At 67.3% G+C, this 26,697-nt stretch overlaps 4 protein-coding genes across 12 annotated transcripts; 1 reads left to right on the forward strand and 3 right to left on the reverse strand.

Moving 5' to 3' along the window:
* Positions 1–2,117: 2,117 nt before the first annotated feature.
* On the reverse strand, positions 2,118–5,756 carry KCNJ9 (potassium inwardly rectifying channel subfamily J member 9). The gene is made up of 3 exons (XM_052795850.1): positions 5,622–5,756; positions 3,633–4,540; positions 2,118–2,918 (listed from the first exon to the last, which is right to left on the reverse strand). Exons 2-3 carry the CDS (start codon positions 4,525–4,527, stop codon positions 2,599–2,601), a joined length of 1,215 nt encoding a protein of 404 aa, XP_052651810.1. The 5' UTR covers positions 4,528–4,540; positions 5,622–5,756; the 3' UTR covers positions 2,118–2,598.
* A 1,479-nt stretch (positions 5,757–7,235) lies between these two features.
* KCNJ10 (potassium inwardly rectifying channel subfamily J member 10) lies at positions 7,236–14,277 on the forward strand. The gene is made up of 2 exons (XM_052795855.1): positions 7,236–7,352; positions 12,625–14,277. The coding sequence occupies exon 2, from the start codon at positions 12,625–12,627 to the stop codon at positions 13,765–13,767; it is 1,143 nt and encodes a 380-aa protein (XP_052651815.1). The 5' UTR covers positions 7,236–7,352; the 3' UTR covers positions 13,768–14,277.
* Positions 14,278–15,140: 863 nt separating this feature from the next.
* On the reverse strand, positions 15,141–20,589 carry F11R (F11 receptor). The gene is made up of 10 exons (XM_052795880.1): positions 20,464–20,589; positions 18,154–18,210; positions 17,727–17,840; positions 17,489–17,632; positions 17,044–17,246; positions 16,862–16,964; positions 16,313–16,420; positions 16,212–16,221; positions 15,967–16,015; positions 15,141–15,640 (listed from the first exon to the last, which is right to left on the reverse strand). The coding sequence occupies exons 1-10, from the start codon at positions 20,537–20,539 to the stop codon at positions 15,605–15,607; spliced, it is 900 nt and encodes a 299-aa protein (XP_052651840.1). The 5' UTR covers positions 20,540–20,589; the 3' UTR covers positions 15,141–15,604.
* A 1,336-nt stretch (positions 20,590–21,925) lies between these two features.
* USF1 (upstream transcription factor 1) lies at positions 21,926–26,684 on the reverse strand. 9 transcript variants are annotated; one of them, XM_052795866.1, is made up of 11 exons: positions 26,533–26,684; positions 25,310–25,378; positions 25,026–25,075; positions 24,638–24,741; positions 24,297–24,401; positions 24,008–24,200; positions 23,790–23,877; positions 23,490–23,548; positions 22,520–22,614; positions 22,282–22,410; positions 21,926–22,180 (listed from the first exon to the last, which is right to left on the reverse strand). In XM_052795866.1, the coding sequence occupies exons 2-11, from the start codon at positions 25,315–25,317 to the stop codon at positions 22,091–22,093; spliced, it is 921 nt and encodes a 306-aa protein (XP_052651826.1). In that variant the 5' UTR covers positions 25,318–25,378; positions 26,533–26,684; the 3' UTR covers positions 21,926–22,090. The 9 variants fall into 9 exon arrangements, with proteins under 9 accessions (XP_052651826.1, XP_052651821.1, XP_052651824.1 ...); XM_052795861.1 differs by having other exon boundaries at positions 24,297–24,416; XM_052795864.1 differs by having other exon boundaries at positions 24,638–24,750.
* Between the last annotated feature and the right edge of the window lie 13 nt (positions 26,685–26,697).

Raw genomic sequence — 26,697 nt, forward strand, 5'->3', positions numbered from 1 at the left:
ACTGTGCCCGAGGACTGCATGTGCCCAAGAACCGGCTGTGCCCGGGGATGCGGCTGTGCCCAGGGACAACTGTGCCTTCGGCCAACTGTTGCGCAGGGACATGGCTGTGCCCAGGGACCGGCTGCGCCTGGGGACAGTTGTGGCTGTGGTAGCTGTGCCCGGGGACACGGCTGTGCCCGGGGAACCGACTGTGCCTGCAGCCGACTGTGCCCAGGCACCGGCTGTGCCCAGGCTGGCTGTTCCTGGGGTCGCAGTTGTGCCCAGGGACGTGGCTGTGCTGGGGCAGTGCCCAGTGTCACGTCCTGACGCCCCCACACCCCCTCTCCAGCCCCCCCATCCCTCCCGTCCACCCAGTCCTGCCCCACAGCTCCAGTGCCCCCAGTGCCACTCCAAGGTCCCCTCCCAGTAGCGCCCCCCCCCTCCCCGGCCCCCCAGGGTCCGGCTTAGTCGCCGTGACAACGATCAAGGGCAGCTCAAGGGCATGGGGGGGCCACGGCCGTGGGGCCCACAGCCCCCTGCACCAGTGCCACCAGTCTGCCCCAGTGCACCCAGCATCCCCACAGCCCAGCCTGCTGCACCAGTCCCCTGGTCCAGCCTCACGCTCCCAGTGTAGCCCAGTGTCCCCAGCCTGCCCCAGTCCCAACAGTCCAGCCCTGCACCCCCAAGGTAATCCAGTATCCCCAGTCTGGACCAGTCCCCCCCAGTCTGTGCCAGCGCCCCATCTGCCCCACTACCTTCCAGTCTGTCCCAGTACCACCTAGTCTGCCCATCTTCCCCAGCACCTCCCTGTCATCCCAGTCTGCCCCAGTCCCCCCAGTCTGCCCCAATATCCCCCAGTGTCCCCAGTCCATTCCAGTGCCCCCAGGCCATCCCAGTGCCCCCAAGCCATCCCAGTCCCCCCAGTCCCCCCAGTCCATTCTAGTCCCTTCAGTCTGTCCCAGTCCCCCCAGTCCTCCCAGTCCCCCCAGTCCATTCCAGTCGGGGTCGGGCATGCCGAGGGTGGTTGGGGGGGGGTGTGGTGTGTGTTTACCCAAGCTGTGTCCCCCGCTGACCCCCCCCCGCTGCCCCCCAAGCTGAGCAAACAGATGACGCGGGCGCAGGCGCCACGTGCTGGGCCCCCACCCCGGCCCCACGGGGGACCCAGGCGTCCGGCCCCCGCCCCCCCTCCCCCAACCAGGGCAGCCCAGTCCTCCCAGTTGCCCCAGTTCCCTGCCGGAGGTGGCCGCGGTGACTCGTGCCCCGAAGGTGGGGGGGGCTGGTGCCACGCACACGCGTGTGCCCCTGCCCATGCGAGGACCGTGCCCCACCGCCGCTGCCGCCCCGCGCAGCTGCTGCCCGTGGGCGGGAGGAATGTGGCAGCCGGGGGGACACGGGGGGGCCGTGTCAGTCCCCCCCTCGCCACTCACTCCAACACGCGTGTGCACGCACCCCGCCCCTCCCTGCCAACACGCGTGTGCATACACCCGTGGGGACCCGGGAGTCCTGGGGTGGGGGTGGGGGGCCCCGGCTGCGCCCCTCTGCCGGACCCAGGGTGGGGCGCGGGGACCCACGCGTCGTGGCTGGGGGGCAGGGAGGGAGGGCAGCTCCTGCCCCCCCCAGACGTGGGCTAGCCACTGCCGCGGGGCGGAGGCGGGGCTGGGGGCGGGGCGGTGGGCGGGGACTGAGGGGTGGGCGGGGCGTTCCCATCGGTTCCGTCCGCTTCGCCCAGCGCTGCCCCCCCTCCGCTGCTGGGGGGGGCCGTGGGGATGGGGCGGGGCGTGAGGGCTCGGTGCCCCGCCCACCCTAGGGGTCCCCATGTCCTTGGAGACCCCACTTGCCCACACTGGGGGTCCTCATCCTCATGCCCACAGTGCTACGGGGCTTGCAGTGCATTGGGCGGGGGGGGGCACAGGGTGTGCGGTGCCACTCCTCACTGTCCCCTCTGTCCCTCCTGCAGGTCCCTGTACCCACCCGTGCCCACCCCCAGGACACCCAGACCACGTCGTGAGAACCCACGGGGCGGTGGAGATGCTGGAGTGGGACAGTGCCCCCCCTTGGCTCCCCAAATCTTCTGGGGGACACCTATGGGTGCCTGGAGAGGTGCCGCCTCTGTTTCCCCCTTCATTAAAACACTGTCATTTGGAGCTTGAGAGTCTTGTTAATGAAGCTACGTGACCAACCCCCCCCCCCCCCGGGCATCACCCCCATTTGGCCCTAGGTTGTACCCCTCACCCTACGATTACTGTAGGCCTTACAATAATAACCTGGGAAGGAGTGGAAGGTCAGGGTTAAGCCAGCACCCCCAGGGGGGCAAAAATGCCGTGAGGGGGGTAACGTGCCATAGTCTGGAGCCCCCCTTAATCCTCAAGGTAGGTGGACACTAATTCCTGCCTGGCATCACCTGTGGCAATGGGAGGGAGGGGCTCTGCCAATCCCCGTTTCATCCCAAATTCCCCAGTGGGGGCACTGGATTGGCACCCCCCAAGCCCAGGCGCACCCCCCAAATTCAGCACCCTGCACCCCAAGAACACCACTGTCAGAAGGGGGGGGGGTTTATTAAAAGAAAGTACGGTGGGGAGCAGCCGGGCGCCCAGCACCCCCGCGCCCGCCCGTGGCCCATCACCGTGCCTCGGGGCTGGCCAGGGTGCCATTTCTCTCCCGGGGGGTGTCGGGGTCCCCCCCTCCCTCTGCCGCCGCCGCCTCCTCCAGCGGCTGGTCCAGGCGGCTGGGAATGGACCAGTAGAGGTGGGCATCACGGCGGGCGGCCGCAGCTGCCAGCTGCCGGGCACTGCAGGCCGGGGTGGGCACCGGCACGGTCTGGTGGAAGCCCCCGTAGTCCACCTCGTAGAAGCCTTCCTCCAGGCTCAGCAGCGGGGTGAAGCGGTGGCCCCACAGCACCTCGTCCGCCAGGTACGAGCTCCGAGCCTGGCACGTCATCCCTGCACCGGGCAGCCGGTGGGCACCCAGCCTGGGAGTGGGCTGGTGGGGTGCCCCCCAGCAATAGGGAGGTGCAAGGGGGCACCCTGACCCCGGCTGAGGACGGGGGGGGGGGGGCTGTGCTGCACCCTTTGCGTGGGGTACCCCGATATCTGCAGCACCCAGTGCATGGAGGACCCCAATCTGTGCTGCACCTGGTGCACAGGGGCACCCCAGTCCTGGTTGGGGGGGGTGTTTGTGAAGCACCCAGTGCAAGGGACACCCCTGTGAGCAGGGGACAGGCCGGGACGTCACTGTCATCAGGGTCCCCTCCCCAAGCTCCTCATGGGGCCAGGCCAGGTGAAGGCTTTCCATGGGGGGGGAAAGGGCTACAGGGGAAGGCTATCCCTCCCTCACGAGTCCTGCAATGGGGTTATTCTAGGTGGCGGGACCCACATCCAGGCTGAGCTTGGGGGTGAGGGTGGATTTGGGGTCACCTCCCAGCCAGGACCAGGCAGGAACACACTGTGGACCACAGGGATGAGATGCCCCCATGCAGGTGAGATGTCCCCACAGAGATGATGTGTCCCCATGGTGATGTTCCCATGCAGATGAGGTGTCCCCATGAGGATGAGAGATTCCCATGAAGGTGTCCCCAGGGAGATGATGTGTCCCCACGGAGATGAGGTGTCCCCAAGTGCATCCCACCCCCCAGCCACCGCCATTGTCCCCGTTACCTGTGGCCTCCACCATCCCCTCGAGGATGACGACAATCTCGAAATCGTCCTTCTCCAGCTGGTGCCGTGAGACGTCCCAGAAGGGGCTGCGCTCGTCGATCTCGTGGCTGATGATGAGGGGCGAGACGAGGAAGAGGCGGTCATCGCCCGTCTCGAAGCCCACGCTCAGGTCGGTCTGGTCCAGGGGGATGAACTCGCCCTCCTGCGTCTGCTTGGACTTGATGAGCTTGGCGCGGATGGAGGCCTCCACGATGTGCGAGTCCCGCAGGTCACCCACGCGAAACATCAGGCAGAGGCGGTCGTCCCGCAGGGAGACCACGGCATGGGAGGAGAAGACCAAGGTCTCGGCTCGTTTGTTGGGCTGGGAGATCTTCACAAACATGCAGCCCACCATGAAGGCATTGACCATGGAGCCCAGGATGGCCTGGAGCAGCAGCAGCACGATGCCCTCCGGACACTTGTCGGTAATGACGCGGTGGCCGTAGCCGATGGTGGTCTCCGTCTCGATGGAGAAGAGGAAGGCGGAGACGAAGCCGTTGAGGTTGTTGACGCAGGGCGTCCAGGCGTGGTCCTCCAGGTGGTCCAGGTCCCCTCGGCAGTAGGCGATGAACCACCAGATGAGGCCGAAGAAAAGCCAGGTGACGGCATAGGCGAGGATGAAGACGAGGAGGCTGAAGCGCCACTTGAGGTCCACCAAGGTGGTGAAGATGTCGGTGAGGTAGCGGTAGGTCTCCCGCACGTTCCCGTGCTGCACGTTGCACTTGCCATCCTTCTCCACGTAACGCTGGCGCTTGCGGGCACCGGCCCCTCGCCGTCGGGGGGGCACCGGGGGGGGCTTGGCCTCCCCGGGGACCCCCTCGGTGACCCCACAAAAGGCGGCGTTGTCCTGCGCCATTGCCCCTCAGAGGCTGCGGGAGGGGAAGGGATTAGTGGTGCCGCTCGCCCCCTCCAAACTGGCAGGGACTGGGAGGGCATGGTGGCACCAGCTGGGCTGGGGGAGGGCAGGGGGGGCGCTGCCAGGACCCGTGGGTCCCCCCGGGGTGCTGGCGGGGGGGTAAACTGAGGCACAGGAGCACCCAGGGGTGCTGAGCCCACACGTGTGCGCTCAGCCATGCACACACCTGCACATGCATGTGTATACACAGGCATACGCCTGCACACAGGTGCTTGCAGAGGCACCCACGTGCACACACACGTGTGCACACACATGCACATGCCTGCACACGTGTGTACAGATGCATGCAGATGCACACGCATGCACACACAAGTGCATTCACACAGATGTGCAGCACCGCAGCGGGCACACCTTGCATGCGCACACACGAGCAGGTGTGCACACACGCTCACAACCCCCAGGGACACGCACCCCTTTGCCCCCGGTGGGTGCAGGCCCACATGTGCACCCCAAGGGGCTCCTTGCACAGTCTCGTGCCCCAAGATGGGGTGTGCAACGGGGGTGTGCACCAACGCTGCGCACACACGCTCCGGGCCGATGGCAGCACAGGCGTGCACAGGGAGCTGGGCCTCATGCACACCCATGCATGTACACATGCGTGCACACCCCGCTGGGCCTTGCACACGCACAGAGCTCCTGGCACACACACCCACCCCTCCGCCTGTGCCCCCCCCCGCCCCCCGGCCTGGGGGGGGGGCCCTGTAGCACCCATCTGTTCTCCCCCCCCCCCCCGCCATGGGGCACCCCACTCCCACCCGGGTTCGCGGGGGCAGACGTCCCAGCCTGGGGCAGAATGGAGGCGGGCGCGGGGGGGCGCATCCTCCGGTGTCTGTGCTGGGGGGGGCGGGGGGGCCGGGTCCCCGCGTGCCCCCAGCACCCCCCACCCGCGGAGGCGGAGGGGTCCCCGGTGCCACCCCCGTGTGGTGCAGCGGGGGGTGGGGGTGCAGGGGGCGATGGGGCGCGGATGGGGGGTGGGAGGGCAGCAGGCCCCCCCGGGCTCTGTGTTCCCGTCCCCCCCCGGTCCCCGCACTCACCGCTCGCCCCGCGGCCGCCGCTCCCACCGGGCCGCGCAGCCCCCGTGCGTTGCGCGCATGGCGCAGGGCGAGCGCAGCGCCCGGCCGTACCGGATCGCTCCCGCCGGGGCCCGGGCCCGGGTCCGGAGCAGCCGCCCCCCCCTTTTCTCCCCGTCCCCCCCCCTCCCCCCGACACCCCCCCCGCTGTTCCCTTGGCCGCGCTCCCGCCGTTCCCCGGCAACGACTGCGCCCCGGGAGCGCGCGGCTAAAAATACCGACCAGCGCCCGCCCCCGCCGGCCCCGCCCGCCCCCGGCCCCCCCCTGCTCCGGACCCCCACGCGTGACACCACCCCCCCTGCCCCGGACGGGGGCTCAGAAGGCGGCAGTGCGGTGGACACTCGTGGGAAAGCTGGCGGGGGGGGCTGGGTGGGTGCGCACACGTGTATACGGGGGAGCGGGGGGGGCAGGTGTGCACACCTGTGCCACGGGGCTGGGTACGTGGGACAGTACGGGGGGGGAACACGCGTGACGTGGGGCACAGTGGCGGGGGGGTGACAGGGCACAGCGGGGGGGCGGGTGGGGGCACAGGCGTGTGACACTGAGCACGGCGGGGGGTGGAGGGGGCACACGAGGTCCCGCCCTCCCCGCTGGCCCAGAGCCCCCGTCACTAGCCCAAGGCCCCCTGTCACAAGCCCAGGGCTTCCCTCACTAGCCCAGGGTCCCCCTCCAAAGCCCAGCCCCCCCATTGGCTCCGGGGTCCCCCTCACTAGCCCAGCCCCCCCCCCCCACTAGCCCAGGCCTCCCCCCATCACTAGCCCAGGGCTCCCCATCATTAGCCCAGGTCCCCCCTTCACTAGCCCAGGCACGCCCCTCACTAGCCCAGCCCCCCAATCACTAGCCCAGGACCCCTCATCACTAGCCGGGACCCCCCCAGCCCTGGCCAGGCCCCCCATCACTAGCCAGGGCTCTGTGGTCACTAGCCACCCCCCATCGGTGGCCAGGCCCTCCCCCGGTGCCCCCCGCGCAGCCCCGCCCCCCCCGGGCAGACAAAGGCGCTTTGTCCCGCGGCCCCGGAGAACCGGCCCCGGCCCGGGAACAGCGGGGCCTTGTGTGGGGCGGCCGCGCCCCCCCGGCCCCCCGGCCCCGCGCCCCCCGCTGCTCCCCGTGCGGGGGGTGCCGGAGGGGTCACTCTGTGTGCGCACAGGGGGGGCACCAGCCCCTGCCCGGCGCTGGCCGCCTCCCCCCCGCTCCCAGGCACAAGGATGCTCGGGGACGGCGGGGCGCGGGGGGGGAGGATCCCTGGGGACCACCCGGGTGGGTGCTGCCGGGACCGGGGGGGTCTGCCCGGACCCCGCCCGGTGCCGGCGCCGGAGCGCGGGGGACCCCGCCGGACCCTTCCCGGTGCCTGTGTCTGCGGGCGGGGTCCCCTCGCGCCCCCCCCCCCCCCCGTCCACCCCTCCGTGGCCGGTAACGTGACCCGGTGCGGGCCGGCTCGTTTTCCACCCCATTAACCCCCGTCCCGCCCCCGGCGGCTCCTCCCCGCCCCGAGCCCCCTCCCCGGCCCCGCCAATCGGTGCCAGCCGGGCCCGGCGAGGCGGCCCGGGCCGGAGGGGGGGGACAGGCGGGGGGGGGCCCGGCGCGGCCCGGCCCGCCGCCGCCGGCCCCGCCGAGCCATAAAGCCCATGGGGAGCCGGCGGCGGCTGGGCTGAGCGAGGCCAGGACCCCGGGCGCCCTGGGCCCTCCCCAAGCAAGGTAAGGGTGGCCGGGGGGGGACCCTGGGTCCCCCATCCCCTCCGGGGCGTCCCGAGGGCTGTGGGCACCTGCCACGCTGCTGGATTGGGATCGGTCCCTGGGTCCCCGCAGCCCCGTGGCCTCCGGTACCGGGACCACATAACCCCATGTCCCCAGAGCCCCACGTCCCTGTGTCCCTATAGGACTATGTCCCTGTGTCCCCTATGGCACTGCATCCCCGTCTCCCCACATCCCTGTGTCCTGTTACCCCATAACCCTGTGTCCCTCTGTCCCATGTCCCTGTAGCCCCACACCCCCGTGGCCCTGTATCCCCCCGCAACCCTGTGTCCCATGTCCCCATATCCCCATATCCTCGCGTCCCTGTATCCCCATGTCCCCCATCCCTGTGTTCCTGGTGTCCCCGCATCCCCCTGTACCCCACGTCCCCCTGTCCCTGTATCCCCATAGCCCCATTCTGCTCATCCCCAAGTCCCTGTATCTCCCTGCCCCTGTACCCGAAGTCCCCATGTCCCCGTATCCCCATGTCCCCGTATCCCCATGGCCCTGCTCCCTGTGGGTGTCCCTCTTCTCTCCCCAGCACAGGGGCACCAGGGGGGGACAGAGGATAGAGGGGCACGGCAGCCCCCAACTGTGCCCACCCTGCCTCCCCCCCGGGCATCTCCAGGGCCACCCGTCCCCAAGCTTGGAGATGTCCCCACAGCCCCTGGGGTATGAGGCCTGAGGCCCCGGGGATGGCACCTTCCCCACCCCAGGACGTGACCCCCAAATAGGGACCCCCACCTCGCACCTCGCTCTTCCTAGGTCCCCTCACTAGTGTAACGATGTCAGGTGGTCTCAGCCTGGTGCTGGAGGAGGTTAATCTGCCCCCAGCCCCCTGTGGGCTCGGGTCCCTGGGGACTTGGTGTTTCAAGGGCATTTGGGTGGAGGGGGCCGGAGTGTCCTCCGGCCCCCCCAGGTCCCCACAGTGGGCAAGTGGGGACCCGCCAGGCTCTGGGTTAGTGGCCCTGGCCAGGCTGCGGGTTAACTGGACTGCAGGTGAACCAGGCTGTGGGTTAACTGGACTGTGGGTTACTCACACTGGATTAGCCAGCCTACGGATTAGCAGGGCCACAGATTAGCCGCGCTGGATTAGCTGGGGCTGTGGGTTAGTCACGCTGGATTAGCTGGGATGTGGATTAGTGGGGCCACAGATTAGCCACGCTGGATTAGCTGGGCTCAGGGTTAGCCAGGCTGGATTAGCCAGGCTGGATTAGCCACACTGGTATAGCTGGGCTGTGGGTTATCCCCAGGCTGTGGGTTATCCCAGCTGTGGTTATCCCAGCTGTGGGTTACCTGAGGTGCAGGTTATCTCAGCTGCAGGGTGATCTGCCTGCAGACTAACCCAGCTGTGGGTTGACCAGGCTGCAGGATAACCAGGCTGCGGGTTACCCGTCATGTGGTTTAACTGGGCTGTGGGTTAGCCAGGCTGTGGGCTACGCAGGCTGCAGGTTAACGAGGCTATGGGTTAGCTGGGCTGGGATTTAACCGGGCTGGGCATTAATGGGGTTAATGGGGCCGGTTGGAGGGGGCTGCGGTTACCGGTGCCGCGGTGGCTTCTCTGATGGCTACGGAGGGCTGAGCCGCCCTGGCGCCAGCCGTCCCCGGGGAGCTGGGTGGCTGTGGGGACGCCCCACTGCCTGCACCGCCGCCGGCCCCTAGCCACACTTATCTGCCCCGGCAGCACGGGCACCGGAGGGGTCCCGTGGGAGCCTCACGCCCATGGACCTGTTGGACGCGCTGTGGGGGTCAGTTCAAAAAAGGGCCAAAATCGGCTTTTTTCACCCCAGTCTGAGGCCTCTGCCTACGGCTGATGAGGGTTGGGCAGCACTGAGGGGAAAAAAAACCCCAAATCTTCATTTTGGGTCCCCCCAAGGCTGCGGGGGAGGATGGGGGTCCCCATCGCCCCCATGGCCAGGGCAGGGAGGGGGGCTGCAGGTCCTGCCCCCCCCCCATGGCATTCCCCAGTGTGGGTGGCAGCGTGAAGGGCATGGGGACGTTCCTCCCCCTGGGGCCCCATTGCCAGCCCCAAATTTGGGCTCAAATGGGTCCAGCCTCAATAGGGGGGTGCAGGGGAGGATGGGGGGGGTGGTCCAGAGGACAAAGAGGGGGTGGCAGGGGGGACCCAGGTGTCCGGGGCTTGGAGGCTGCCGGTGCAGCAGGGTGGGCGGCGGGGGACCACGGGGCCCCCCGGGACCCCCACCAGGGGCTGTGCTGGCGGCGGGGCGCGCGGGGCCCTGCATGCTAACGAAGGGCTTCGTCAAAGCGCCTTTGTGCCCCGCCAGCTCCATTGAGGCCTCTCCTCCGGGGCACACAATGGCCCCACTGTCCCTGTCCCCGTCCCCCCCCCCCCCGCCAGCCCCGCACGGCTGCCCCACACCCCCAGCCCCACGGGACCTGCCCCACACTGCAGCCCCCCACTGCCCCAACCCCACCATGGGGATGGGGTCCTGTCCCCCCCCCCCCAGTTCCCAGTTGCCACTGGTACCGTGGAGACCAGCGCCCCAGTTTCAGGATGGGGGGGATGCCGCTGGCGGGAAGCCTGGCCATGGCTGGCACCACGCAGGCATGGGAACAGTGCCCGGGCTGGTGGTGCCAGTGGGATGTGGTGAGGGGAGATGTGTCCCCGTATCCCCCCCATCCCGCACCGGACCCCCCAGGTGGGGCCAGACCCCTGCATTCACCCCCAGTGTCGAGCATTCCCGGAGGGAAACCGAGGCACAGGGGCAAGGGGGGTTAATGGGTAACTGGCCCGGTCGTGGCGGCAGTGGCTCTGCCTGCAGGCACCATCCCTGTGCCGGGAACAAGCACTGGCTTGTCACAACCCGTGTCCCGGCACGGGAGCCTGGCTGGGGGGCACGGGGGCATGTGGCCCCTGAAGGGGACTTTATGGGATGCAGTCATCCCAAAAATGGGGAGGGGGGGCAGATACCCCAAAGAGGTGCATGGGGACCCCAAAGGGGGGGGGTCAGGACCCCCCCAGAAGGGGTGCAGGGGACCCTGGGGTGCACAGAGACCCTCAAAGCAGGGTGTGGGGACCCCAAAAAGGGGTGCGGGGACCCTGTAGGGGTGAAGAGACCCCCCCCAAAGATGGATGCAGGGACCCTGGGGTGTGAAAAACCCCAGACCTCAGAGAGGGTGCAGGGACCCCAGAGAAGAGGGCAAAGGAACTGCAGAGGAGCAGAAGGACTTTGGGGGGTGCAGGGACCCCAAGGGGCTGCAGAGACTGCTGTGTCCCCTGGGGATGTGCTGGTGCCTGTCGCTGCCCAGCATGGGCAGAGCTCTGGGGACATGGTGGCTTTAGGGATGTGGTGGCTCTGGGGACATGTGGTGGCTTTGAGGATGCAGTAGCTCCAGGGATGCATGGTGCCTCTGGGGACATGCAGTGGCTCCAGGGACCCCCAGCAACTCCAGAACACACGGTGGCTCTGGGGACATGTGGTGGCTCTGGGGACCCCCAGCACCTCAACCGGGATGGGGCAGGTTTGTGTCCCCAGTGCCACCATCCCCTCCGCAGGGCCTTTCACCGAGAGGGGACGCAGTGCAACCAGGACAGTGGCAGTGCCACCTGTGTCCCCTGGCTTTGGCGAGCGCAGGGATACCGGGCTCCAAGGAGACCCCCCCAGGGTGCCACAGTGTCCCCGGTGTCCCCGGCACGCTGCCCTGCTGCATCCGTGGCGGAAACCACGGCAGGGCCAAACGCTGGCGTGGGCTGAAAGGCCCTTTCTGTGCCGCCGCCGGCGGCCGGGGCTGGCAGGGGACAGGGACAGGGACGGGGACGGAAACGAGCCTGGCGCTGCCACCAGCCATTTGTCCCTGTCACCTCCCATTCATCTCTCTTCCTCTTCCTCTCTCCCAGCTAGGACGCCTGGGTCCCCTCCATGGGACGGGGGTGTGTGGGGAGAGCTGCCAGGTGACAGAAGGGACAGGGATGAGTTTGAAGAGGGATGGATGGACAGACAGATGGGTGAGTGGGTGGGTGTAAATGGATGGATGGATGGACAGACAAGTGTATGGATGTGCTATACAGGGATGGATGGATGGACAGACAGGTGAGAGCTCACGTGGATGGACAGAGGGATGGCTGGACAGACGCATACAGGGATGGACAGACAGGTGCATGGATCTGTGCGTCCATGGATGGATGGATAAAGGGGTCGATGGATGGATGGATGGTTGGGGAGGGATGATGGACAGGCAGGTGGATCAAGTCTGAAGGGACAGACAGTGGGTGGATGAGCAGAGGAATGGAGAGACGGCAGATCCATGGCGAGACAGGAGGACAGATGGACAGGTGGGTGGATTGATCGATAGGGGATAGAGAGGGACAGCCAGCCAGAGGGCTGGCTGAAGGCTGGGTGGATGGACAGACAGGTGGACAGATGGACGGAGGCTGCAGGGGGGGTGGGAGCGATAGCAGCCCCCATCACTGAGGTGCTATGAGTCCATTGGGTCTCCACATCTGGGCCAGGGCCTCCTACATGCCCCATGTCCCCACGCTGCCTGGGGACAGCACAGGGGGCTCTGTGTGAGCCTCCCCAGTGCCCCTCTGATGTGAGACAAATCCTCCTGGCCTCAGCCCCTGCCTGCTGCTGTAGGGGGAGGCAGCACGGCTGGTGGGAGCACTGAGGAGGGATGGAAGGGGGGGGGTGTCCCCCCATAGCTCCTACCCACTCACCCGTGCCCCAGTGCACCCACACATCTATCAGTGTCCCCCACATCCTTCCTCTCCATCTACCACCCCCCTCAGCTCCGTCCCATCTGCCCAACGAACACCAAACTTCCATTCTCCCCCCCCGTCCGTTGTCTCTGTCCCTCCACCCACCCCTCGGGTCCAGCCATTCCTTTTGTCAACTGTCCATCCTCTCTATCCATCCGTCTTCATCCATCCATCTATCCATCCACCCACCCATCCCTCCTCTCCATCCATCCATCTTCTCCATCCTTCCTCTCTGTCTTCTCCATCTGTCAGTCTTCATCCATCCATCCACACATCCACCCATCCCTCTTCTCCACCCATCCACACATCCACCCATCCCTCTTCTCCACCCATCCATCTCCATCCATCCACCCACCCATCCCTCTTCTCTATCCATTCCTCTTCATCCCTCCACCCACTCACCCACCCACCAACTCAACACTTCCCATCCATCCACCCTCCCTCCCCTCTGCATCCCCAGCACCCCTCTCTCCCAGGCGGCACCTCCTCGCTGCCCCTCACCGTCACCTCTTCCAGATGACGTCGGCCACCAAGGTGTACTACAGCCAGACCACGCAGACGGACAGCCGCCCGCTCATCGGCTCGGGCCTGCGCCGGCGCCGGGTGATGACCAAGGACGGCCGCAGCAATGTGCGGATGGAGCACATCGCCGACAAGCGCTTCCTGTACCTCAAGGACCTGTGGACCACCTTCATCGACATGCAATGGCGGTACAAGCTAGTCCTGTTCTCCGCCACCTTCGCGGGCACCTGGTTCGCCTTCGGCGTCGTCTGGTACCTGGTGGCTGTGGTCCACGGGGACCTGCTGGAGTTCGACCCACCGGCCAACCACACACCGTGCGTCATGCAGGTGCACACCCTCACTGGTGCCTTCCTCTTCTCCCTGGAGTCCCAGACCACCATCGGCTATGGCTTCCGCTACATCAGCGAGGAGTGTCCCCTCGCCATCGTCCTGCTCATCACTCAGCTGGTCCTCACCACCATCATGGAGATCTTCATCACTGGCACCTTCCTGGCCAAGATCGCCCGGCCCAAGAAACGCGCCGAGACCATCAAGTTCAGCCAAAATGCGGTGGTGGCCCAACACAACGGCAAGACCTGCCTGATGATCCGCGTGGCCAACATGCGCAAGAGCCTGCTCATCGGCTGCCAGGTGACGGGCAAGCTCCTGCAGACCCACCTCACCAAGGAGGGCGAGAGTGTCCGCCTCAACCAGGTCAACGTGGACTTCCAGGTGGACACCTCCTCCGACAGCCCCTTCCTCATCCTGCCCCTCACCTTCTACCACGTGGTGGACGACGCCAGCCCCTTCCGGGACGTGGCCCTACGGACGGGCGAAGGCGACTTCGAGCTGGTGGTCATCCTCAGCGGTACCGTGGAGTCCACCAGCGCCACGTGCCAGGTGCGCACCTCCTACCTGCCCGAGGAGATCCTCTGGGGCTACGAGTTCACCCCAGCCATCTCCCTCTCGGCCAGCGGCAAGTACGTGGCCGACTTCAGCCTCTTCGACCAGGTGGTGAAGGTGACGGCGCCCTGTTGTCTCCACGAGACCGTCCGGTTCGGGGACCCCGAGAAGGTGAAGCTGGAGGAGTCCCTGAGGGAGGCGGCAGAGCGGGAGCGGGAGGGAGCACCCCTGAGCGTCCGCATCAGCAACGTCTGAGCACCTGCCAGGATGCCGCTGATGCCGCCGGAGGTGCCACCAGCCCCCAGAGATGCCACCAGCACCCGGAGAGGCCACCAGCTCTTTCCCCCATCCTGTCCTCCTGGGCCATTTTCCCCCTTCCTTGTGGCATGGGGCAGCTCCCTTGGGGACCCCCGTGGGTGTTTGCCTGCCAGTGGGGCTGTCCCCCCACCCTGTCCCAGTCCACCTGGGGACAGGGCTGTCCCCATCCCTCCTCACCTAATGCTCTGTTAACACCAGCCAGAGACCCCCCAGCCCCACCACAGGACACAATCCTGCCGGGAGATGCTGTCCCCAGGGAGGGGGACATGGCCACCTCCAGCCCCTGGGAACAGCCAGGGACACCACTTCTTGCCAGCCGGGAGCCATCTTGCTGCCCGATCCCACCCCAGTGAGCTGGGGTTGAGAACCAAGCCACTCGCTGCACATGTGGGCTGGGGAGCAGGAGGCTCTGACCTCGTGGGACCTCTCCCCTTGCTCGTGGGACCCCTCCCCTTGCTCGTGGGACCCCTCCCCTTGCTCGTGGGACCCCCCATCCCTGGGAAGGCTCAGGCTGGGGGGTGCAGACCCCCTCCCCAGCCCATCTCCCCCCTGCACCCCCTTTGTCCTCCCCAAGGCCCCCAGCCACACAGCACCCAAACCACTGGGGGCCACAGGTGCACCCTCATGTCCAGGGTCATTGCACACTCAACAGGGCAAACTGAGGCAGGAGAAGCCCCTGAGCCCCCCTGTCCTCTACCACCACCCCCAGAGCTGGTACCTCCTCCCTGCACTGACCGACCCCCCCTCCCCCACTCCAGTCTGCGGGGACACACGCACACACACACACACCGGGGCGTCACCGATAATCGGACACGGCTGCGGCGCCGTGTCCCCCTGGGCCGGGCGCCCCCCCGGCCCCGCTCAAGCCCGTCGCTGCTGCTAACGTAGAGCTCTGCTATTAACGTGTGGCCCCAGCTGCCCCCCCTCGCTGCGCTGAGGCCAGGTGATATATATACATACATATATATATATAGTGCAACTAATCTATATATATAATGGGGAAGGAAGGTTCCCCCCTGGAAAGACTGGCTCGCCGAAGCTCCGCTGCCACCAAGGCACCCTGGGGTCTTGTCCTCAATTTGGGGGGAGAAAAGGCAAAGCAGTTACTAAATAAAGGTTACGTTGATGGTGGGGAAGGGCTCTGCCAGCTGCGCCAGGGAAGGGGGGCAGCCTTGTCTGTCACCCTTGGGTCCCAATGTCCCCAGGATCACCCTCAGCCCCCAAAAGCAGGTGGTGGGGGGTCTGCAGAGCCATCCCTGACCCATCCACCCATGTCCCCCCACCCCGAGGAAAGGGCACCAGGCGCTTGGTACAAGGACACAGGTTTATTTATTTCCAGCAGCGGCCACCCGCAGCCATCACCCACGGGCTCAGTCCAGCCCCCCCCCAGTACAGGGGGGCAACTGGGACCAGTGGACAGCTGGGACTGGCACTGGGGGAGATGCACTCCTATGCCCCAGGACAGCCGGGGGGGATGTGCAGCTACACCAGCCCCCACTGCAGACCTGTCCCCTCCAAGGACACGGCCAAGAAACCCCCCGGGGATGCGGTGATGTCCCCAAAGGGCAGCAGTCCTCGTGCAGGGGCACGGCCAGGACCCAGGTCCTGCTGGGGAAGGGACAAGGCGGGGGGGGACAGGAGACCTACCCCCCAAAAAACATCTGACATGACTGCAAAGGCACCAGGTGATACTTAAAAAAAATAATAGTTAAAATCATGGCATAGCTACAGTAATTCAGAAACATTTACAAGAGTTGGTGGTGCGGGAGGAGCTTCACACCAGGAAGGAGGACGTCTGCTTGAATTCTCCCTGCGGGGACAAGGGGGACGTTAATGGTGGCGGGTGATGGGGAATAAGGTGGGACAAGGGCTGTGGGTGAGGAAAGCCTGGCTGGCTTTGCAACTGTCCCCAGGGAGAGCAGGTCACAGTCCCTGAGGAGCCCAGCTTGCTCCAAGCAGGACAGGGACAAGGGATGCTGGGGACAGGGATGGCACCTGAGCACCCAGGGGGCCACTGGGGTCCCCACTCAGCCCCTTCGGGCACCCCGGGGAAGGTGTCTGGCTTCACACACCCCGCCAGGAGGTGACACAGCCACGTGGCCCTGTCACCACCCACCCGTCCCAGCCCATACTCACTTCGCTGCGGTGCGAGGGCTGGCTGTAAATCACCTTCTTGCCAGCAGTGCTGCAGAAAGCAAGGGTGTTAGAAGACGTCACGCTGCCCAGAGTCCCCCTTGTCCCCACCCTGAGCACCCAGTGACACCCAAGGCACCTTCCCAGCCCGCGGGCAGGGGCTGGGGAAGGAAGAGACCACCCATCCCTGCTGGCAGAGGAAGAGGAGGCAGCCGGGAGGGAAGCAGCAGCATTATGGCTTCACTTACTCTTTTCTCTCTGAAATGAAAGAAACAGAAGAGGGGTTTTAGGGAGGGGCAGGGGGGGCACCGGGGCGAGCGATTCCCGGGGTGGCCAGCACAGTACTTACTGCTGAAGAAACCCCGGCTGTAGGCAAACCAGATGCCGAAAGCCACGAGTGCCAGCACCATCAGCAGCACCACAACCGCAGCCACAATGCCGCCCACGTTGACTTCGCCTGGAAATAGGGGGACCGGGACATCAGAGGGTGGCTGGATCCTGGCACGGAAACCCTCAGCTTGGCACCCACGGGATCCCGCAGAAATCCCGGCAGGGGCCTCCGGTCCAAACCCAGCTCCAAGCGGGGCCAGCATCAAAGCCGGATCTGGCTGCCCAGTCAAGCTTTACCCATCCCCAAGGGCAGCTTTCCCCCCTCCCCCTCCACAGCATCACACCAAGGGCTTGTTTCAGCCTGGGCTGTCGGAGGCCAGGGTCATTAACATCACAGCTAATTAATGTCTTTGAACTTGGTAGGGCGAAGGGGTGACGGCATCACCTTGCACCAGCATCCCCCAAAACATGACCTGTGCTGGACGCAGCCCGGGCAGAGCCTGGAAAAGCCCCATGCTGGGGTGGGGGGGGGAGGGACACAGCACTGGCCTCTGCTGCTATTCCTTACTGGCTTCCATGTGGATAACGTCCGATTTCTGGGGGGAGCCCACGTTGTTTATCGCCTCGCAGTAGTAGTCACCGGTGTCAAAGCTGCTCAGGGGCTCAAAGATCTAGATGGGAGCAGAGAGATGAAAGCGGGGCAGGGGAAGGCTGGGGGGGGTCCCCAAGTTTTGAGCACCCTGTGCTCACCAGCTCCCCCGTGATGGGGTCCAGGCTGTAGGAGGAGTTTCTGAAGGTCAGGCTGGTTTTGGGGTTGGCGGGCATCAGCATGCTGTCCTTGTACCAGCGGAAGGTGGGGGGCGGTGAGCCGTCCGTCTCGGTGCACCGCAGCACGGCCTTGCTGCCGATGGTGGCCGAGGTGGGGACATGGGCCACTGGCTTGGAGGGGGGCACTGCGGGAGAGCGTCATGTCGGGGCTGGCTCGGCTCAGCACGGCACAGCACAGCTCACACCAGGGAGTGACAGGGCGCCTAAAGGGCATGGGACGGCTGTGCCGGCATCCTTCCCCCGGCTGGCTGTCCCCATGTGACAGTGGAGACAAGGATGAGCTCAGCCAGAGGGACAAGAAGCGGGTCCCGGGACAGCAAAGCCTCGCAAGGGATGGGCAGGGAGGGGGGCTCGGGGGTGGCCGCACCTTGGACGATGAGGTTCACCTCCGACTTGGCGATGTGGCTGCCGTCCCCCACCACCTCACAGATGTACTTCCCTGTGTCCTCCCGCGTCACTGTGTTGAAGTGGATGGTGGTGGGTGAGAACTGGACCCGGTTCTTGTACGGCTCTGCCGAGAGAGAGGAGATGGGGCTGGGAACCGGCTCTGATGGATAGACAGATGGACAGACTGCCCCGAGCTGGGGGGCTCCCCAGGGACATACCTGTCAGCTCTCCCCCATAGTAGAAGAGGACCAGCGAGGAGCCCTTCTGGAACTTCCACTCGATGCGGGGGTTACTCCAGCTGGACCGATATGCCGAGCAGGGGATGTCGGCAGCTGGCGGGGTAGAGTGATGCTGCAGGCGCATGCTGCCATGCTGGAGTGGCACCGTGCTCGCATCCCATGGTGGGTGGCAACCCAAACCGGGAACACCTGAACCCCCCGCCCCGGTCCAGCCCCACATGGGAAATCCACCCTCGGCCTCAGGCCCCATGTCCTCTGGGGATCCGGAGACCCCGGGGTGAGCCCCATTTGCAGCGCTGGAGGTGCCAGGGGATGCAGCTCAGCCACGCCCCTGCCCCAGGATAACAGGGTGGGGGGGGACTGTCGGTGAGCTGAGGGGTGCTGGGGGGCCCAGCCGGGCACTCACGCTTGTTTTCAGGCACTTCTTTGGTCTCAGAGGTGACCTGGGCTCCCACCAGGGACGCTGCAGGGGGGAAAGGAGACGACTGAGAAATCCTGGGGGGCCCCAGCGATGGAATATGGGGAGCAGGAAAGGCTGCGGCTGGGTCAGGAAGGTCACCAGGAGCCCTGAGGCAGCAGTGACGGTCCCCAGGGCAGTGGTGATGGCATGTTGTACCACACTGCCCAGCATGTGGCAGCCCTGGGAGCTGGAAAATCCTGTCCTGCTTGCTCTGGGTGCTGTCACGTCACCTCCCGCCCTGCCCAGTTTCTGCCCGGTTTCGCAGGAAACTGGCCGAGGCGTTTCGCAACTCCCTGCCCTCTGTGCACACACACACAGGGGCACGCACACACACACACAGACACCCCCACATCCCCACACACGTGCGCACATGCCTCATCACAGCCCGCACACACGTGTCTCCTGCCCTTCCCCGCGGCCATCGCCCCTGCCTGGCCACAGTTGGCCACAGCAATAGCAGCACGGGCTGGTGCTGTCGGCCTGGAGGGCTGGTCCCGGCTGCCGGCCATGTCCCCTGTCCTCGAGGCCGCTCAAAGCTGGCGTCTCCCAGCACAGCCGCCCCAGCTCCTGGTTTTGGACCTGGGGAAGGCGGCAACACCAGCCAGTGAGTCACACCACGGGGGAAGGTGACTGGGAACTGGTGTGGCCTCGTCCCCAGCCCACCTGTACCTTTGGACCCGAACCACCTCCAAGTGAAACCCAGGTGTCTGGTGGCAGAAATAGCAATTTTGGGATGAAAAGGGGGGGAAACGGGGCATCTGGTGTCCCCAAGCACAGAGTGCTTCCCAACACAGGCCCTGATGACGCTCCCGAGAGCTGGCACAGTACTGGCCGGGAACACCATCGGACCCCCATCATGGCCAGGTCTTGAACCATACCATGGCTCAGTAAGGAGGGGAAAAGGATTTGGGGTTTGTTCAGGTGGAATTGGGGCAGAATCAGCAAAAAGGTGACATCCCGCAGGCCCTGTGGGATCATCATGGGGGTGCTCGGGGGGAGCCGAAGCAGGACAGGGCCCTGGGGTGGGTGACCCGGCCCAGGACACAGGAGCTGCTGGCTCTGAGTCTGAATCAGCTGGGATCGGGTTAATCCCAACCTGCTCCGGGATTGTTCCAGCACAATGGAGGGGACGTCATGGCAGGGACAGGAAGGCCACTGCTGGTGGTGACAAACCCCGTAACTTTGGCCTTTGGGAGCGCCGGCGGCACGGCACCGGCTACTCATTAACCCAGGGCATGGGGACACATCTCGACGTCTGCCATGGGGGGAGCGGGACAGGGACACCCCCACCACCGCTTGCAGGGACTCCACCAGAGCCCACGGCATGAGGAAAGCCGTCGGCCGGGATGTTTTGCCATGGCGGGTTTCCGGCCCCGGGAAGTGCAGCCAGATCCACACCCCTCGCTGCCGGCCCTGCCGAGCCCCCCGGCACCCTGAGCACACACTCCCCCCCCCCCCAGATTACAGATTACTCGGTGTCGGTGAGAAGGCGAAGACAGCCTTAGTGGGAGCAGAGCTGCCGGGACGGGGTCAGCAGCACTGGCGCCGGCACAGCCCTCACCCCGGTGTCCAGCCGAAAGCGGGGGCCGGTTCCTGCTCCCTGGGAGTGGGGCTCAGCCGGGCATCATGGCCCAGCGCCACGGGGACCTTTGGGGGGGGTCCCGGGGCTGGTGCTCCCCCCCCGGTGGGGTGACCGGGTGGCGAAGGTCTCGCGCGCCCACAAAAACAACCATAAACCGTAAATAACGGGGCGGTGGCGGCTCCGGGACCCGGGTAGTCCCCGGGGTTTCGGGCACTAACGGGGCTCCCCCGGGGCGGGAGGTCCCGCGGGAGGCGGGCAGACACCGCCGAGTTATTAATAGCCCATTATCGCCGTGTACGGCGGCCCCGGCCCCCCCACCGTGATCTCCTCCTCCCGGTACAAACCGCGCTCCCGAGACCTCGGACAGTGGCTGGCACACGGTCCTGGCACCAGGGGACCCGCCGCCCAGTACCGGGCCCCCCCCCGGGCACCAGCCCCGCCCCGAGCGGCAACACCGCGACCCCCCCTGTTCCGGTACCGGCACCGCCCCGGGAGACTCCCCGAGCGACCCGCTGCCACCCGGTAGCCGCCCCCTCCGGGCGATCTGCTGCTACCTCCCGGGGATCCCCTACTCCCCGCACCCGGTACCGGCGGCGCCCTGGGCAGCGGCCGGCCCATTGTTCAGGCACCTCGTGGCTGGCCGGCCTCCCTCCCCCCGCCTCCCGGGCACTCACCGGCCGCCGCACCGAGGAGCACCAGCCGCAGGAGCGGCCGGGGCCCGGGGCCGCCCCGCCGCGCCGCTCCCGCCATGGCCGCCGCCGCAGTGTGCGCCCCCGCCCGCACCAGGTGCGGCCCCGCCCCGCCCCGGTGGGCCCCGCCCACCGGGGCCGAGCCAACCCGGCTACGCCCCTCCGCCAGGTGCTGGGGAGCCCCGCCCCTTCCCCGGCTCCATTGGCCGCGCCGTCTGTCTCCTCAAGGAGGGGGCGCACCCCGCTCCAGTGACTGGCCGGCTCGGCCCCGCAGCGCCAGCTTGATTGGCTGAGGCGAAGGGGCCGCGCGAGCGACAGGTGTGGGAGTGGGCGAGGCCTACCGGCCAATCAGAGAGAGCGCTTTAACTTCTGGCCAATGGGCGCGCTTTGCGTCCCTCGTGGAGGCCCTCAGGCAGGGACACGGGCGTTGCCATAGCGACGGGGCCTGCGGCCTCCTCAGGCCCCTGAGGGCTCCCAGTGCCCTCCCAGTGCTCCCAGTACCCCCAACTGCCCCCCAGTGCTCTCCCAGTGCCCCCCCCAGTACTCTCCCCCTGCCCCTGGCACTCCCAGTGCTCCCACAGAGCAATCATGGCACAGCAATGTCACACCATGACATCAAAGTGTGGTGACATCATGGCACAGTGACACAACAGCACACTGACAGCACAGGGACACAGAGCCCCATCATGCGGGGGAGTGTGTCCCTGGGCAAGGGGGGTAGGGGGCTCAGGAGGGAACGGGGGATCCCTGGGAGCCCCCACCTCAGTAACCAGAGGGCCCCAGGCTACCGCAAGGTGGAGGGACAGGAGGGGTCCCCTGGGGTGCTGCAAGAGGGGAGGGGGCAGGAAGGGCTAGGGGGGGAGGGGTGCCTGGGTGCCCCCACCACCATGCTTGAGGGTCCTGGGGGAGCTGGTGGGTGCTGCAAGGTGTGTGTGGGGGGGCAGGGCAGATTTGGGGTCCTGGGGAGCCCCCTCCCAAGTGCCTGGGGGTCCCCGGGGTGCTAGAGGGTGCTACGAGGTTGGGAGGGAAAAGGGGAATAAAGTGTAGGACCTGGAAAAACAAATCACTATTTTTATTTATTTTCGCTTTTTAAATTCAGAGAGTTTTAAAAAAAAGTCTGACCCCGCCGGGCTGGGCCAGCCGCAGCGGGCGGGGGGGGCCACAGCACCCTAGGACCCCCGTGCCCCCAGCGGCCGCCCGGGGCCGACAGGGAGGGGTGAGAGGCGCCGCAGCCCCCCAGGGAGGGGACGGTCCCCCGGGGGGGGGGGGGGGGGGGCGTCACGGGCACAGGCGGGGGTCTGGGAGACCGAGGCAGTGCTGGGGGGGGGGCAGCGGGGCCGGCGCCCGCCTGGCCGAGAGCGTGTGCACGAAGCGCAGGGCGGCTGGGGGGCAACGTTGGGGTTGGGGCGCAGTGACACAGGGTGCCCCGGGGACACGGAGGGGGGCAAAGGGGAGAGGGGGGGGGGCACAAACCAAACGGGAGGGTCCTCATGTCACACCGGGGAGGTGCTCGCTGCCGGGGGGGAGGGGGGGCTTAGGCGCAGAGAGGGGGGGGGAAGGGGGCGGGGGGTGACCCCCGTCCCCCCGCCAGTCCCCGTCCCTGCCGTCCCCGTCAGTGGCTGTCGTTCTTGATGACGATCTCCACGCCATGCTGGCGGAGCTGCGCCCGCAGGATCAGGTTCTTGTTCTTCAGATCCTCCACCTGGCACGGGGCAGGGGACACACAGGGGGTGAAGGCGAGCATGGACTCCCCCACACCCCCACCTCTGCACCCCACAGGGCCCCCTCCCCCGGCCACCTCACCTGCTGCCGCAAGACCTCGTTGTCCATCTGGAGCTGGTCGAGGCCCTGCAGCTCCTCGGAGAGGCGGTGGTTGCTCTGCCGCAGCTCCTGGATGTAGTCGCAGGCTTTGGAGAGGATCCCACCTTTGCTCTGGGCGAGGGGATGGGGCGGGGGGGTGAGTTGGGGGGCACGAACACCCCACCAAGCCTTTCCCTCACCCCGCAGCCCCCCAGGGAGAGGGTGAGGAGGGGTCCCCTACCTGCCCCGACTTGGTGTTCTCCATGGAACAGTCGGGGATGATCTTGGAGAGCTGCACGATCCAGTTGTTGATCTTGTCCCTGCGCCGGCGCTCCACTGCCAGGAGAGGGGGGGCATCAGCACTGTCTTGAGACCCCCAGTGGGCACCGAGCCTTGCACCGCAGGCAGATCCCCAGCGGGGCATCCCCCCCCGCTCCCTTCCCCCAAAACCAACACCCTCCTGGCTGGGGTTGGGGGTCGCTATCCCTAACTGCGCTGAGCCCGGCAACCCCGGGAGAGGGGGCAGGAGCGGTGGGCAGGGACAGATCCTGCCCAGCCACCCCCCACCCTGGGCACCCAGTCCCTCGGGTGACTTGGAAAGCAAAGGTGAAGCACCCAAATGGCCCAAGCTCTGCCCGCACCAGACCCAGGGCCCTCGGGCCAGGGTGGGCACCCTGCCTGGTCCCGGGGCGGGGGGGGGGGCTGGGGGCAAGGACGGGAGAGTCGATTTTTGGGTCAAACCAGCCCAACACCCACATTTCAGCATCTTTGAGAAGTTGTTTCTGAAGCCAAAGGAAGGAGGATCCCGGCTGGCACTTCCACCCGGCCAGGCTGCCTGTGCCGAGCCATGCCGGGCACTCGCCCCTGCTGCCGTCTCCTCCTGGCTGGGGGCCGGGCAGAGCTGGGGGCCGCCTGGGTGCCTTACCTGGGCGTGCTCAGGCTTCCCAAGCTTTGAGCTTAATCTTCCGAGCTCTGGCTTCCCCTGCTGCTGCTAATTACAGCTCTCCCAAAAGAGGTTCTACCCTGAACTGACAAGAGCTTTCTCCTATGTCCTTAGAGCTTTTCCATCTAGGAGGTGGGACAGACAGCATTAACCCAGGGACAGCTCTGCTCCCCACACTGCTGCACGCCACGGTCCCCACCGTCCCTCACTGGTCCCCAACATCCCTCGCCCAGAGTGGGATGACACCCCCCCACCCTCCTGCCAGTACCTTCGTTGTGCTGCGCCCGGCGCTTCTCGTCCCGGGTGGCTCGTGGCGCCTCAGACTTCCTGGGGGAAAAGCGGCGGCATTGGTCCCAGCGATGCTGGTGGGGAGCTGGCTGCGGCCCAGCCACCCCATGCTGGCATGGGGGATGCCTCGCTCCAGCTCCCGGCACGGGAAACCCAGCACGCTCCCAAAAGCGCCGGACCACCAGAGCATCTCCCCCACTTTGCTTGTGTCGGTCTCTGCGTTGGCACAGCTACGACACCCCTGTGCCCAGGGGGAGCCGGGGAGCAGTCCGGTACTCACGGGGAGTAGGGGTGGGCGCGGGGGGCGATGGACCTCTGCGCTCCGCCCTGCAGCACCTCCTGGGGCGACATCATCACGAAGAATTGCCCTGAACAGCCCAAAATGAGAGAGGGGGTCAGGCGGGGAGCACCCCAAAATGCGCCGGAGGGGACCACGACTGCCTGGGGGTGAGAGGTCCTGAGGGACAGGGACATGACACCCCCCTGCAACGGCCGTACCCGTGGGGGTGGGCTGCCCCAGGAGGGCCTCTGAGTTCTGCGTGGTGACGACGGCGGTGGCCGTAGTCCCCGCGCCAGCAGAGGTGCTGGTGTCGGCCACGGCCGTGGTGGGGAAATAGGTGTAGTGAGTCTCGGTGGCCGTGGCCTCCGTCTCCACCGCATCCTCACTGGTGAAGGCGCCCTGGATGACGGCCTGGAGGGGAGGGACAACAGCAGGTGCCACGGTGAGACGGGGCGCTGAGGACAGCCACTCTCCCACGTGGCACCAGCAGCTGGCACCGGCACCCACCTGTGTCATGGACTGGGTGGCAGGGTAGCCGCTGATGGCACTGGTGCCTTCCGTTTGTCCGTCCAGCTGTCCATCAGCCACTTGTATCACCCTGTACATCACCTGCTGAGAGAGCTGCGGCTGCGGGGATGGGCGCGAGGTGGCAGCTCAGCCCGCCCGTGGCCAACCCTGGCATCCAGACCTGCCCAACGCAGGATCAGGCCACGACGCTTCCCTCCGTGCTACCCCTCCGGCTGTGACCGAGCCAGAGGGCCAAACCCCACTGCGACCCCAAAACCTCCCCCCTGCCGGCCCCTCGGTGTCCCCCACCCAGAGGGGACCCAGCCGGGGGGTCTGCGTACCTGCGTCCCGCCGTTCTCTGTACGAAAGACATACTTGATGTTGGGGTCGGGGAAGGTGGCTGCAGACTGAATGCTGGCAATGGCGACGCTGGTGGGATCCTCACCTGTGGCCACTGCACCTTGAGGCAAGAAGTGGGGGGGAAGCCCATAACGGGGAAGGGGCCAGGGCGGGGGCTCCCCACGCTGCCGAGGGGAGCTCGGAACCGTCCCCTCTCCCTCAGGGGCAAGGACAGGGTCAGACGTTAGCCCAGCACGTGCCTCCAGGCACATGGTGCCTGATGCTGGGGCTAAACCAGACATGGCTGGGGGCCTGGGGCTTCCTCGCACAGCTCCTGGGGCAGCCTCAGCCCTAAGGCCCCCCATGGCCCGGAGGGGGGTCCCCGCTCACCTTCCTGGATTTGCACCGTTCCCTCTTCCGTCTCGGCTGCTTTCTGCTGCCTGCAAGGGTGTGGGGAGGTGGGTGAGGGGTGGGAGGGGCTGGGGACCCCCACCATCCCAGAACCGGCACCACCCGGATGTCATCTGGTCCCCCGACAGCCCCAGCCCAGTGTCAGCTGGACCGGCCTCCTCATCAACCCCCATTATCCGCAGAAAGCTCCTATGCCAGAAAGGGCCTTGGCGAAGCCACTGTCCCCCACCCGGTGCCGGAGGGCGTGCAGTCCCGGCACTCACCCCTTCATCTCTCTGCTCCGTCAGGCATCAGCGGGGCAGTTGCAGATGAGCCTCCCGGCTTTCACAGCCCTGCGAGGAGCAGAGGCGGCAGCTGAGGGACGGGCCGCGGCCTTCCTCCTCCTCCTCCTCCCCGCGACCTGCCGCTCTGCGCCAGAGTGGGACCGATGCCAACCCCGGGAGGGGCATCTCCCCGGCGGTGGCAGGTCCCTGCCATCACCGGTGCCCGGGGACGGTGCCAGGGCCGCAGGACGGGGTCGAAGCCGCGGTGCAGACGGCAAAGCTGGGTCCCGGCCGTGCCGGCAGCACCGCAACAGCCAGGCCCTGCACCGGCCACTGTGACCAGACACCGGCTGGGGCCTTGGGTGCCGTTTTCAGGTGTCCCCATTTCACTTTCGCATCCGGGGTGACAGGGCTGTCCCCAAAGCCACCGACTCCCCCGGATTTCAGTGCGGTGGGTGACGGTTTGGGTCCGGCTCATGCCGGAGCTTCCCCGGTGACCCCGGGGGGCGGCCGTACTGCCGTGACCCCGCTCCCACCCCGGTTCTTTGTCACCCAGTGGAGCCGGTCAGGGAGCCGGGAACGGCGGGGGGGAAGGGGGCACCCCGAGGGAGGGCACCGGCACGGGCCCTGCTCGGCAACACCCCGGCCCCCGCCCCCACAAAACTGGCCGCCCCCCCGGGCGGGGCCGCCCCGGGGGGGGTTTAGCCCCATGTCCCGCCCCCGCCCCAGTCACGGCACTGGGTCCCCCCCCGCTTCGAACGGGTCCAGCCCCCCCCGCCCGGTGCTCCCCAGTCGGGCAGGGAAACTGGGGTGTCAGGTTTGGGGGGGGGGGGGCGGCAGCGGGGGGACCCCCCACGAAGGGTGACGGGGCCGGGCCGGCAGCAGGGGGAGTGACAGGCCGGCGGGGGGGGGGGAGCCAGCCGCGGCCCGGAGGGGGGATGACAGGCGCGGGGGGCCGCGCCCCGGGGGAGGGCGGCGGATCCGGCGGGCCGGGGAAGGGAAGGGGAGGGGAGGAAAGGGGGGGGGGGGGGGGGGCCGCACCCCGTCGGCGGCAGCGGCGGCCGGGCCCGGGGTCCGCGGCCGGGCCCGCACCCACCGGCAGTTGCGGCCGGGCCCGGAGCTGCGGCCCGCAGGGCGGGGAAGGTGGGGGGGCGGCGGCCCGCCCCGGCCCCGCCGCGTCCCCCGGCCCCGGCCCGTCGCCCCACGCCCGCCCCCACCGTTACCTCGCCGCGCCGGGCCGCCCTGCGCGCGCTCGGCCCCTTGTCTCGCCATGGAGCCCCGCACATGCGCACGGCGCCGCCGCGCCGCCATGACGGGTGCGGGCGGAAGGGAGCCCCGCCTCCGCCCCCGCCGCCATCTTGGGCAGGGGCGCCGCCAAGCCCAGCGCG

The sequence above is a fragment of the Harpia harpyja genome, chromosome 9 (genome assembly GCF_026419915.1).
Source record: "Harpia harpyja isolate bHarHar1 chromosome 9, bHarHar1 primary haplotype, whole genome shotgun sequence".
NCBI lineage: Eukaryota > Metazoa > Chordata > Aves > Accipitriformes > Accipitridae > Harpia > Harpia harpyja.